At 38.4% G+C, this 14286-nt stretch overlaps 1 protein-coding gene across 1 annotated transcript in view; it reads left to right on the plus strand.

Moving 5' to 3' along the window:
- LOC128636185 (phosphofurin acidic cluster sorting protein 1) overlaps positions 1–14286 on the plus strand; it is a 148009-nt gene that overhangs the window by 11568 nt on the left and 122155 nt on the right. The window contains exon 6 of the mRNA XM_053689233.1: positions 11049–11142. Within this exon, the coding sequence (XP_053545208.1) occupies positions 11049–11142 (94 nt within the window). The remainder of the gene's footprint in view (positions 1–11048; positions 11143–14286) is intronic.

Raw genomic sequence — 14286 nt, forward strand, 5'->3', positions numbered from 1 at the left:
TCAATGATATATTCAGGGACCTACTGGATATATGCATAGTGATATATTTGGATGATATCTTGATCTATTCCGACAATTTAGACAATCATAAAAAAACATGTCAGATCGGTTCTCACATGTTTACGACAGCACCATCTCTACGCAAAACCAGAAAAATGCCAATTTCACACAACAGAAATTACCTTTTTAGGATATCATATCAGTCCCAAAGGAATTGAGATGGATCAAGCTAAGGTGGAGGCCATACGTAATTGGACAACACCTTCAACCAAGAAGGAATTACAGTGCTTCCTAGGGTTCGCAAATTATTACAGGAAGTTTATAAAAAAACTATTCAAAGATCACCAAGCCTCTAACATCTCTTACTAGTATCAAAACATAATTCAAATGGAACTCAGAAAAACAAGGGATTTTCGACTCCTTGATAGAAAGATTCTGTCAAGCCCCTATTCTACAATTTCCTGATGCAAACAGTCAATATATCCTTGAAGTTGACGCATCTGACTACGCCATAGGCTCCATACTATCACAACGCAAAAGTCCAGAGAGTCCAATTCACCCTGTAGCATACTAATCCAGGGTAATGTCCCCAGCAGAATTAAACTATCCTATCGGAGAAAAGCAGTTATTAGTGATAAAGGACTCTTTAGAGAATTGGCGCCACTTACTAGAAGGAACCAAATATCTAATCTTGGTCTACACAGACCACAAAAACCTGGAATATCTGCAAACTAATAAAACATTATCTTCTCGCCAACTCCGGTGGAGTCTTTTCCTTTCAAGATTTCAATTTCACATAACCTACAGACCTGGACATAAAAATGGAAAGGCAGATGCCCTCTCAAGAATGGATAAAAGACCACTTACTTTAGGTCAACCTACTACAGTCATACCTTCTGAACAAATTACTCACCCCAAGTTTCACAGAACAATTGAAAATTACACAAAAGAATGAAGTGGTAACCCTGAATGTCAACATTGAAAAACATTCCGATTGACTTTATTATCATCATGAAAAAAATATATGTACCTACTTCTCTACGAACTTCTGTTGTACAAGATCATCATGACCCCCCCGATGGCGGGACATCCAGGGATTAATAAGACTACAGAATTAATCTCCAGAATTTATTGGTGGCCATCTATGAAAGCTTCAGTCAGAGATTATGTTCTGTCTTGCCCAACATGCACCACCTCCAAAACTGAACGAAAACCTCCTTTCGAATTACTTACACCCCTACATATTCCCGACAGACCTTGGAACACCATTTGTATGGATTTTATAGTAAATCTTCCTAAATCGAACAACCATAATACCATTTTAGTGGTTGTTGACCTTCTAACAAAGATGGCACATTTTATTCCGCATCACAAATTACCTACTTCCTCAGAAACAGCCAACATGTTCCTCACTCATATTGTGAAATTACATGGTTTGCCGAAAGAAATCATAACCGATAGGGGGACACAGTTTACCTTTCATTTCTGGAAGGAGCTCTGTAAAAACATGAAAGTAGAACATCGTTGTAGTACATCTTTTCATCCACAGACCAATGGTCAAACTGAGAGAGTCAACCAGTGGCTGGAACAATTCCTTCGTTGTTACTGCTCATCACAACAAAACCACTGGAGTCAAAATTTACCTATGGCAGAATACGCCTACAATAATACAATAAATTCTACTACTAAAAAATCCCCTTTTTATGCTAATTATGGATTCCATCCCAAATTCCAGTTACACCCGCAACTTTACATCTCTTGTCCACAAGTGGATGATACCACCAACACCCTAATTGATTTATTTCAGGATCTTAAGATCAACATTGCAGATGCACAAGTAACTCAAAAACACTACTACGACTTACGTAAACGCAAAGCACCATCATACAAAATTGGGGATAAAGTTTGGTTGTCCACAAGACACATCAAGCTTCGCATTCCAAGCAAAAAACACAAAGTTACTTTCATCGGTCCATTTCCCATAACTAGAATCAGAAACTAAAATGCGGTAACCCTAGAATTGCCAGCTTCTTATCGCATACATCCAACATTTCACGTCTCTCTACTAAAACCTTTTCAGAACACTCGCCAAACTGGGACGGCAGCTGGAACGAACAGTCCATTGGATCCGGATCAAAAGTATGAAGTGGACTCTATTATAGACTCCAGGATCCATAAGGGCGTACTTCAATACCTAATCCATTGGAAGGGGTACGATTTAGAAGAAGATTCTTGGGAGCCTGCTACTTTGGTTCAAGCCCCACGTTTGGTAACGCTTTTCCATAGACGTCATCCAGATCGTCCAAGATTCACAGCCTCGGGGATGCTGTCCTGAGGAGGGGGATGTGTAACGTATTCTGCTGTTGCTTAGGATTATGTACAAGTCTACTGTTCCTTTAACTCTGGCTCTAACTTGCGTGCCAGGTTATTTAAACTGGACATGCTCCCCTCTTCCCCGCTTCAGTATTTTGTGTATGTAGTCTTCAGAAAGACGCTTCTCCTGAGACTCTAAGCAAACCTAGCCAAATATTCAACATTCCTGCAGCCTGATCCCCCTAGGGAAACATTGTATCGGTTTCAGTATAAACCGTCTTCCACCTCAAGCTACAGTAAGACGCTGAGTGTTAAGCGTTCCCTGACACAGCATCCCCAGCTGACGCCGTCAGCTGCACTACGAAGAACCGGGAGAGCGTGGTTATGCTGAACCAAACAACCGCATACAGTCTCTCTCTCTCTCTCTCTCTCTGTTCAAGTCGGAGTTGCTTCTCCGTTTCTGCTCACAACCACACCTTCTCCTCTGAACTAATCTTGCACAGTGAGACCCTCCAGGATCTGTTCAGTGCCAGTCCTGTGCTATACGAGTTACCGCAGCTCATCATTTCAGATTGTGACACCTCTGCCTTTCTAGACTGTTCAGCTACATCCGTCTCTGACAGAGATTCGCAGTGTAAAGCGCAAGTTAACTCCAACAGTAACCAACCACTGTGTGCAGATAAGCCTAGTGTCATTCATTCTCCGGAGCGGGAACTAGCTGGACATTTCCCCTTACTGGGAGCTAGCTGGTCATATTCCCCAAGGTGGGGAGATTAGTGGAAGTTTATTTAGTAGGTATTATTGAGATATCCTTAGCAATCCTAGGCCTAGATTTGGAGTTTGGCGTTAGCCGTGAAAACCAGCGTTAGAGGCTCCTAACGCTGGTTTTAGGCTAACTCTGGTATTTGGAGTCACTCAAAAAAGGGTCTAACGCTCACTTTTCAGCCGCGACTTTTCCATACCGCAGATCCCCTTACGTAAATTGCGTATCCTATCTTTTCAATGGGATTTTTCTAACTCCGGTATTTAGAGTCGTGGCTGAAGTGAGCGTTAGAACTCTAACGACAAAACTCCAGCCGCAGGAAAAAAAGTCAGTAGTTAAGAGCTTTCTGGGCTAACGCCGGTTTATAAAGCTCTTAAGTACTGTACTCTAAAGTACACTAACACCCATAAACTACCTATGTACCCCTAAACCGAGGTCCCCCCACATCGCCGACACTCGATTACATTTTTTTAACCCCTAATCTGCCGACCGCCAACTACGTTATCCTTATGTACCCCTAATCTGCTGCCCCTAACACCGCCGGCCCCTATATTATATTTATTAACCCCTAACCTGCCCCCCACAAAGTCGCCGCCAGCTACCTACACTTATTAACCCCTAATCTGCCGACCGCAAAGCGCCGCCACCTACGTTATCCTTATGTACCCCTAATCTGCTGCCCCTAACACCGCCGACCCCTATATTATATTTATTAACCCCTAATCTGCCCCCCACAATGTCGCCTCCACCTGCCTACACTTATTAACCCCTAATCTGCCGACCGGACCGCACCGCTATTATAATAAAGTTATTAACCGCTAATCCGCCTCACTAACCCTATAATAAATAGTATTAACCCCTAATCTGCCCTCCCTAACATCGCCGACACCTAACTTCAATTATTAACCCCTAATCTGCCGACCGGAGCTCACCGCTATTCTAATAAATGTATTAACCCCTAAAGCTAAGTCTAACCCTAAGTTAAATGTAATTTACATCTAACGAAATTAATTAACTCTTATTAAATAAATTATTCCTATTTAAAGCTAAATACTTACCTGTAAAATAAATCCTAATATAGCTACAATATAAATTATAATTACATTGTAGCTATTTTAGGATTAATATTTATTTTACAGGCAACTTTGTAATTATTTTAACCAGGTACAATAGCTATTAAATAGTTAAGAACTATTTAATAGTTACCTAGTTAAAATAATTACAAAATTACCTGTCAAATAAATCCTAACCTAAGTTACAATTAAACCTAACACTATACTATCATTAAATTAATTAAATAAAATACCTACAATTACCTACAATTAAACCTAACACTACACTATCAATAAATAAATTAATTAATTAAATACAATACCTACAATTAAACCTAACACTACACTATCAATACATTAATTAAATACAAAACCTACAAATAACTACAATGAAATAAACTAACTAAAGTACAAAAAATAAAAAAGAACTAAGTTACAAAAAATAAAAAAATATCTACAAACATAAGAAAAATATTACAACAATTTTAAACTAATTACACCTACTCTAAGCCCCCTAATAAAACAACAAAGCCCCCCAAAATAAAAAATGCCCTACCCTATTCTAAATTACTAAAGTTAAAAGCTCTTTTACCTTACCAGCCCTGAACAGGGCCCTTTGCGGGGCATGCCCCAAGAAGTTCAGCTCTTTTGCCTGTAAAAAAAACATACAATACCCCCCTCCAACATTACAACCCACCACCCACATACCCCTAATCTAACTCAAACCCCCCTTAAATAAACCTAACACTAAGCCCCTGAAGATCTTCCTACCTTGTCTTCACCATACCAGGTTCACCGATCGGTCCTGAAGAGCTCCTCCGATGTCCTGATCCAAGCCCAAGCGGGGGGCTGAAGATGTCCATGATCCGGTAGAAGTCTTCATCCAAGCGGGGCAGAAGAGGTCTTCCATCCGATTGAAGTCTTCATCCAGGCGGCATCTTCTATCGACATCCATCTGGAACGGAGCGGCAGCATCCTGAAGAACTCCGACGCGGAACATCCATCCTGGCCGACGACTGAAAGACGAATGACGGTTCCTTTAAATGTCGTCATCCAAGATGGCGTCCCTCGAATTCCGATTGGCTGATAGGATTCTATCAGCCAATCGGAATTAAGGTAGGAATATTCTGATTGGAACAGCCAATAGAATGCGAGCTCAATCTGATTGGCTGATTGGATCAGCCAATCGGATTGAACTTGATTCTGATTGGCTGATTCCATCAGCCAATCAGAATATTCCTACCTTAATTCCGATTGGCTGATAGAATCCTATCAGCCAATCGGAATTCGAGGGACGCCATCTTGGATGACGTCATTTAAAGGAACCGTCATTCGTCGTTCAGTCGTCGGCCAGGATGGATGTTCCGCGTCGGAGGTCTTCAGGATGCTGCCGCTCCGTTCCAGATGGATGTCGATAGAAGATGCCGCCTGGATGAAGACTTCAATCGGCTGGAAGACCTCTTCTGCCCCGCTTGGATGAAGACTTCTACCGGATCATGGACATCTTCAGCCCCCCGCTTGGGCTTGGATCAGGACATCGGAGGAGCTCTTCAGGACCGATCGGTGAACCTGGTATGGTGAAGACAAGATAGGAAGATCTTCAGGGGCTTAGTGTTAGGTTTATTTAAGGGGGGTTTGGGTTAGATTAGGGGTATGTGGGTTGTATGTTTTTTTTACAGGCAAAAGAGCTGAACTTCTTGGGGCATGCCCCGCAAAGGGCCCTGTTCAGGGCTGGTAAGGTAAAAGAGCTTTTAACTTTAGTAATTTAGAATAGGGTAGGGCATTTTTTATTTTGGGGGGCTTTGTTGTTTTATTAGGGGGCTTAGAGTAGGTGTAATTAGTTTAAAATTGTAATATTTTTCTTATGTTTGTAGATATTTTTTTATTTTTTGTAACTTAGTTCTTTTTTATTTTTTGTACTTTAGTTAGTTTATTTAATTGTAGTTATTTGTAGATATTGTATTTAATTAATGTATTGATAGTGTAGTGTTAGGTTTAATTGTAGGTATTTTATTTAATTAATTTAATGATAGTATAGTGTTAGGTTTAATTGTAACTTAGGTTAGGATTTATTTGACAGGTAATTTTGTAATTATTTTAACTAGGTAACTATTAAATAGTTCTTAACTATTTAATAGCTATTGTACCTGGTTAAAATAATTACAAAGTTGCCTGTAAAATAAATATTAATCCTAAAATAGCTACAATGTAATTATAATTTATATTGTAGCTATATTAGGATTTATTTTACAGGTAAGTATTTAGCTTTAAATAGGAATAATTTATTTAATAAGAGTTAATTAATTTCGTTAGATGTAAATTATATTTAACTTAGGGGGGTGTTAGTGTTAGGGTTAGACTTAGCTTTAGGGGTTAATACATTTATTAGAATAGCGGTGAGCTCCGGTCGGCAGATTAGGGGTTAATAATTGAAGTTAGGTGTCGGCGATGTTAGGGAGGGCAGATTAGGGGTTAATACTATTTATTATAGGGTTAGTGAGGCGGATTAGGGGTTAATAACTTTATTATAGTAGCGCTCAGGTCCGCTCGGCAGATTAGGGGTTAATAAGTGTAGGCAGGTGGAGGCGACGTTGTGGGGGGCAGATTAGGGGTTAATAAATATAATATAGGGGTCGGCGATGTTAGGGCAGCAGATTAGGGGTACATAGGGATAATGTAAGTAGCTACGGTGTCCGGAGCGGTAGATTAGGGGTTAATAATAATATGCAGGGGTCAGCGATAGCGGGGGCGGCAGAATAGGGGTTAATAAGTGTAAGGTTAGGGGTGTTTAGACTCGGGGTACATGTTAGGGTGAGGTGCAGACGTAGGAAGTGTTTACGCATAGCAAGCAATGGGGCTGCGTTAGGAGCTGAACGCGGCTTTTTTGCAGGTGTTAGGTTTTTTTTCAGCTCAAACAGCCCCATTGTTTCCTATGGGGGAATCGTGCATGAGCACGTTTTTGAGGCTGGCCGCTTGCGTAAGCAACTCTGGTATCGAGAGTTGAAGCTGCGTTAAATATGCTCTACGCTCCTTTTTTGGAGCCTAACGCAGCCTTTATGTGGACTCTCAATACCAGAGTTATTTTTATGGTGCGGCCAGAAAAAAGCCGGCGTTAGCTACGCGGGTCCTTAACGACAAAACTCTAAATCTAGCCGCTAGTTAAGTAGAATTCCTAAAATACATTATATTTTATAGCCTCAGTAGCAGTTGCTCTGAGATTATTTCCTAGCAACTCTTAGCTGCAACGGGCTAACAAAACATTCTATTACCTCATCTGCAGTTGTGTTCCATAAATACAAAAGATCATAACAAGAGACTACTCTTGGAGTATAGTTCAGATTCCTAGAATTTTGTCTTTTCTCCAAGAAGGTTTGGAGAAGGGTTTATCTACAAGTTCTTTGAAGGGTCAAATATCTGCCTTGTCTATTTTGTTACATAATCGTCTGGTGGATGTCCCAGAAGTGCAATCGTTTTGTCAGGCCTTGGTCAGGATCAGGCCTGTGTTTAAGCCGGTTACTCCTCCCTGGAATCTTCACCTAGTTCTTAAAGTTCTTCAACAGGCTCCATTTGAGCCGATGCATTCCTTAGATATTAAGTTGTTATCTTGGAAGGTTTTGTTTCTTGTTGCTATTTCTTCTGCTTGAAGAGTTTCAGAGCTCTCGGCATAACAGTAGGAGTCTCCTTACCTTATTTTTCATGCGGATAAGGTAGTTTTACGTACTAAATTAGGGTTTCTCCCTAAAGTGGTTTCAGATCGGAACATTAATCAGGAGATTGTTGTTCCTTCCTTGTTTCCTAAACCTTCTTCTCAAAAAGAACGTCTGCTACACAATCTAGACGTGGTACGGGCATTGAAATTCTATTTACAGGTGACTAAGGATTTTCGTCAGTCTTCTGCTCTCTTTGTGTTTTTCTCGGGGAAACGTAAGGGGCAGAAAGCTACGACTACTTCTCTTTCTTTGTGACTGAAGAGTATTATTCGCTTTGCCTATGAAACTGCTGGACAGCAGCCTCCTGAGAGAGTTACGGCTCATTCTACGAGGGCTGTTTCCTCTTCCTGGGCATTCAAAAATTAAGCTTCTATGGAACAGATTTGCAAGGCTGCAACTTGGTCCTCTCTTCACACAATTCTATAAATTTGACACTTTTGCCTTGGCTGAGGCCTCTTTTGGGAGAAAGGTTCTTCAAGCAGGGGTGTCTTCCGTTTAGGTTCCCTGTCTTGTCCCTCCCTTATCATCTTTGTACTCTAGCTTGGGTATTGATTCCCAATAGTAATTAGATGATCCGTGGACTCACCGTGTCATTAGAAAGAAAACAAAATTTATGCTTACCTGATAAATTTATTTATTTCTTGACATGGTGAGTCCACGGCCCGCCCTGTTTTCTTATGGACAGGGTTTTTATTATAAACTTCAGACACCTATGCACCTTGCTGCTTCCTTTCTCTCCTTTGCTTCGGTCGAATGACTGGGGTTGGAGGGAAGGGAGGTGATATTTAACAGCTTTGCTGTGGTGCTCTTTGCTGCATCCTGCTGGGCAGGAGTGATATATCCCAATAGTAATTAGATGATCCGTGGACTCAGTGTCAAGAAAGAAATACATTTATCAGGTAAGCATAAATTTTGTTTTTCTAAAAATCTGTGGTCTGCTGAAATGTTGGCGTAAATGCACGGAGTGTAGCTCAGCTTTATTAAATACAATAAAATACATGACTTTATATTATATCCCCTCTCTCCCTTCTCCTAAGCTATATATATATATATATATATATATATATATATATATATATATATATATATATATATTAAGGTCATTATGTATTTCCTTGTAAGTTTTATTATTTACACCAAGAACCAGTTTAGTAGCCTCCTGTGTACAGTGTCTGGTTTATTTATATCCTTCCAGAGATACGATCACCAAAACTATACGCAATACACAAGCTGAAGGAATTTCAGTTTGTCATTCCCTCTCTTTTCAGTTTCATTCCCTCTGGTTTCAGTTTATCACTCCCTCTCAGTTTGTCATTTCCTCTCTTTTTAGTTTGTCATTCCCTCTTGTTTCAGTTTATCATTCCCTCTCGTTTCAGTTTGTCATTTCCTCTCTTTTCAGTTTGTCATTCTCTCTTGTTTCAGTTTATCATTCCCTCTCTTTTCAGTTTGTCATTCCCTCTCTTTTCAGTTTGTCATTCCCTCTCTTTTCAGTTTGTCATTCCATCTTGTTTCAGTTTGTTGTTCCCTTTTGTTTCAGTTTGTTGTTCCCTTTTGTTTCAGTTTGTTGTTCCCTTTTGTTTCAGTTTGTCGTTCCCTTTTGTTTCAGTTTGTCATTCCCTCTTGTTTCAGTTTGTCATTCCCTCTCTTTTCAGTTTCATTGCCTCTCGTTTCAGTTTGTCATTCCCTCTTGTTTCAGTTTTTCATTTCCTCTGGTTTCAGTTTGTCATTCCCTCTTGTTGCAGTTTGTCATTCCCTCTCTTTTCAGTTTGTCATTCCCTCTCTTTTCAGTTTGTCATTTCCTCTCTTTTCAGTTTATTTCCTCTCTTTTCAGTTTGTCATTTCCTCTCGTTTCAGTTTGTCATTCCCTCTCGTTTCAGTTTGTCATTCCTTCTGGTTTCAGTTTTTCATTCCCTCTGGTTTCAGTTTTTCATTCCCTCTGGTTTCAGTTTTTCATTCCCTCTGGTTTCCGTTTGTCATTCCCTCTCGTTTCAGTTTGTCATTCCTTCTAGTTTCAGTTTGTCATTCCCTCTTGTTTCCGTTTGTCATTCCATCTCTTTTCAGTTTAATTTCCTCTCGTTTCAGTTTGTCATTCCTTCTGGTTTCAATTTGTCATTCCCTCTTGTTTCAGTTTGTCATTCCCTCTCTTTTCAGTTTCATTGCCTCTCGTTTCAGTTTGTCATTCCCTCTTGTTTCAGTTTTTCATTCCCTCTGGTTTCAGTTTTTCATTCCCTCTGGTTTCCGTTTGTCATTCCCTCTCGTTTCAGTTTGTCATTCCTTCTGATTTCAGTTTGTCATTCCCTCTTGTTTCAGTTTGTCATTCCCTCTCTTTTCAGTTTCATTGCCTCTCGTTTCAGTTTGTCATTCCCTCTTGTTTCAGTTTTTCATTTCCTCTGGTTTCAGTTTGTCATTCCCTCTTGTTTCAGTTTGTCATTCCCTATCCTTTCAGTTTATCATTCCCTCTCTTTTCAGTTTGTCATTTCCTCTCTTTTCAGTTTGTCATTTCCTCTCTTTTCAGTTTGTCATTTCCTCTCGTTTCAGTTTGTCATTTCCTCTCGTTTCAGTTTGTCATTTCCTCTCGTTTCAGTTTGTCATTCCCTCTCGTTTCAGTTTGTCATTCCCTCTCGTTTCAGTTTGTCATTCCTTCTGGTTTCAGTTTGTCATTCCTTCTCGTTTCAGTTTGTCATTCCATCTGGTTTCAGTTTTTCATTCCCTCTTGTTTCCGTTTGTCATTCCTTCTGGTTTCAGTTTTTCATTCCCTCTGGTTTCAGTTTTTCATTCCTTTTTGTTTCAGTTTGTCTCAACATATACTGTAGCTCTACAGAATTTGGAGGACAAAGGACAATGCTATATAGAGAGGGACAATAGGAGCTTCAAGGAATGTTTGTTATGTGCAATTCTTCTTAAAAAGATCAAAGATGTATCCATTAATATAAATAATAGACATAGTGCAAAGCGGAAAAATTTGTTTTGGACCGATTCTGATTTTTTTCTAATTTCGATTTATTCGTTACAAATGCATTTGAATTAGTTTAGTTTAGTTGCTAGGTTAATTCGGAAATTCAAAACGATTCGAATCTCCGAATTTGTGAATTCGTCCAAATTTAAATTTTGGAGCGAAACGCACATGTCTAATAAGTAGCATTTTTCATTGTGATGTGAAGACACATTTATTACCATTTGTGATGCTTTATCACGTTATTCGCTTTTCAGGCCATTTTTCGAAGGGGTCTCTCAGTCCAGTTCTCAGACTGAAATTGGGAGTTTGAATAGCAAAGGAAGCCAAGGCCGAGACATGAGCAGCCCGGTGAGCAAAGTGTTAATAATGTGAGAGGCGGTATCAGTAGTGCTGTTAGAGCGAGGGTGCACAGAAAACGCTTGATTTCTAAAGGCTGGGAGGTGGTGCAAGTGCCACAGACACAAGAAGTACTATAGATAGGAGTATAAATATAAAAGGGTGCCACGGACACCAGAAGTACTATAGATAGGAGTATAAATATAAAAGGGTGCCACGGACACCAGAAGTACTATAGATAGAATGTCAATATAAAAGAATGCCACGGACACCAGAAGTACTATAGAGAGAGTATAAATATAAAAAAGTGCCACAGACATAAGAAGTACTATAGATAGGAGTATAAATATAAAAGGGTGCCACGGACACCAGAAGTACTATAGATATGAGTATAAATATAAAAGGGTGCCAAAGACACCAGAAGTACTATAGATAGAATGTCAATATAAAAGAATGCCACGGACACCAGAAGTACTATAGAGAGAGTATAAATGTAAAAAAGTGCCACAGATACAAATGGTACTCTAGAGAGAGTATAAATATAGAAAAGTGCCACAGATACAAATTGTACTATAGAGAGTATAAATATAAAAGAGTGCCACAGATACAAATGGTACTATAGAGGGAGTATAAATGTAAAAAAGTGCCACAGATACAAAAGGTACTATAGAGAGTATAAATATAAAAGAGTGCCACAGATACAAATGGTACTAAAGAGGGAGTATAAATGTAAAAAAGTGCCACAGATACAAAAGGTACTATAGAGAGAGTATAAATATAAAAGAGTGCCACAGATACAAATGGTACTATAGAGAGTATAAATATAAAAATGTGCCACAGATACAAGAAGTACTATAGAGAGAGTATAAATATAAAAGAGTGCCACGGACATAAGAAGTACTATAGAGTATAAAGATGAGTGCCACAGATACAAATGGTACTATAGAGAGTATAAATATAAATATGTGCCACAGATACAAGAAGTACTATAAAAGAGTGCCACGGAAATAAGAAGTACTATAGAGTATAAAGATGAGTGCCACAGATACAAATGGTACTATAGAGAGTATAAATATAAAAGGGTGCCACAGATACAAATGGTACTATAGAGAGAGTATAAATACAAAAGAGTGCCACAGATACAAATGGTACTATAGAGTATAAATATAAAAGGGTGCCACATATACAAATGGTACTATAGAGAGAGTATAAATATAAAAGAGTGCCACGGACATAAGAAGTACTATAGAGTATAAAGATGAGAGTGCCACAGATACAAGAAGTACTATAGAGAGAGTATAAATATAAAAGAGTGCCACAGATACAAATGGTACTATAGAGAGTATAAATATAAAAGAGTGCCACGGACATAAGAAGTACTATAGAGTATAAAAATGAGAGTGCCACAGATACAAATGGTACTATAGAGAGAGTATAAATATAACAGGGTGCCACGGACACAAGAAGTACTATAGAGAGAGTATAAATATAAAAGAGTGCCACAGATACAAATGGTACTATAGAGGGAGTATAAATGTAAAAAAGTGCCATAGATACAAAAGGTACTATAGAGAGTGTAAATATAAAAGAGTGCCACAGATACAAAAGGTACTATAGAGGGAGTATAAATGTAAAAAAAGTGCCACAGATACAAAAGGTACTATAGAGAGAGTATAAATATAAAAGAGTGCCACAGATACAAGAAATACTATAGAGAGAGTATAAATATAAAAGAGTGCCACGGACACAAGAAGTACTATAGAGTATAAAGATGAGTGCCACAGATACAAATGGTACTATAGAGAGTATAAATATAAAAGGGTGCCACAGATACAAATGGTACTATAGAGAGAGTATAAACATAAAATAGTGCCACAGATACAAATGGTACTATAGAGTATAAATATAAAAGGGTGCCACAGATACAAATGGTACTATAGAGAGAGTATAAATATAAAAGAGTGCCACAGATACAAATGGTACTATAGAGTATAAATATAAAAGGGTGCCACAGATATAAATGGTACTATAGAGAGAGTATAAATATAAAAGAGTGCCACAGATACAAATGGTACTATAGAGAGAGTATAAATATAAAAGAGTGCCACGGACATAAGAAGTACTATAGAGTATAAAGATGAGAGTGCCACAGATACAAATGGTACTATAGAGAGTATAAATATAAGAGTGCAACAGATACAAATGGTACTATGGAGAGTATAAATATAAAAGTGCAACAGATACAAATGGTACTATAGAGTATAAATATAAAAGAGTGCCACGGACACAAGAAGTACTATAGAGAGAGTATAAATATAAGAGAGTGCCACAAATACAAATGGTACTATAGAGAGAGTATAAATATAAAAGAGTGCCACGGACATAAGAAGTACTATAGAGTATAAAGATGAGAGTGCCACAGATACAAGAAGTACTATAGAGAGAGTATAAATATAAAAGAGTGCCACAGATACAAATGGTACTATAGAGAGAGTATAAATATAAAAATGTGCCACAGATACAAGAAGTACTATAGAGAGAGTATAAATATAAAAGAGTGCCACGGACACAAGAAGTACTATAGAGAAAGTATAAATATAAAAGAGTGCCACGGACATAAGAAGTACTATAGAGAGAGTATAAATATAAAAGAGTGCCACGGACACAAGAAGTACTATAGAGAGAGTATAAATATAAAAGAGTGCCACGGAAACAAGAAGTACTATAGAGAGAGTATAAATATAAAAGAGTGCCACGGACATAAGAAGTATTATAGAGTATAAAGATGAGAGTGCCACAGATACAAGAAGTACTATAGAGAGAGTATAAATATAAAAGAGTGCCACAGATACAAATGGTACTATAGAGTATAAATATAAAAATGTGCCACAGATACAAGAAGTACTATAGAGAGAGTATAAATATAAAAATGTGCCTAGATACAAGAAGTACTATAGAGAGAGTATAAATATAAAAATGTGCCACAGATACAAGAAGTACTATAGAGAGAGTATAAATATAAAAGAGTGCCAAGGACACAAGAAGTACTATAGAGAGAATATAAATATAAAAGAGTGCCAAGGACACAAGAAGTACTATAGAGAGAGTATAAATATAAAAGAGTGCCACGGACACAAGAAGTACTATAGAGAGAAT

Source organism: Bombina bombina, chromosome 7 (genome assembly GCF_027579735.1).
Source record: "Bombina bombina isolate aBomBom1 chromosome 7, aBomBom1.pri, whole genome shotgun sequence".
Classification (NCBI taxonomy): domain Eukaryota; kingdom Metazoa; phylum Chordata; class Amphibia; order Anura; family Bombinatoridae; genus Bombina; species Bombina bombina.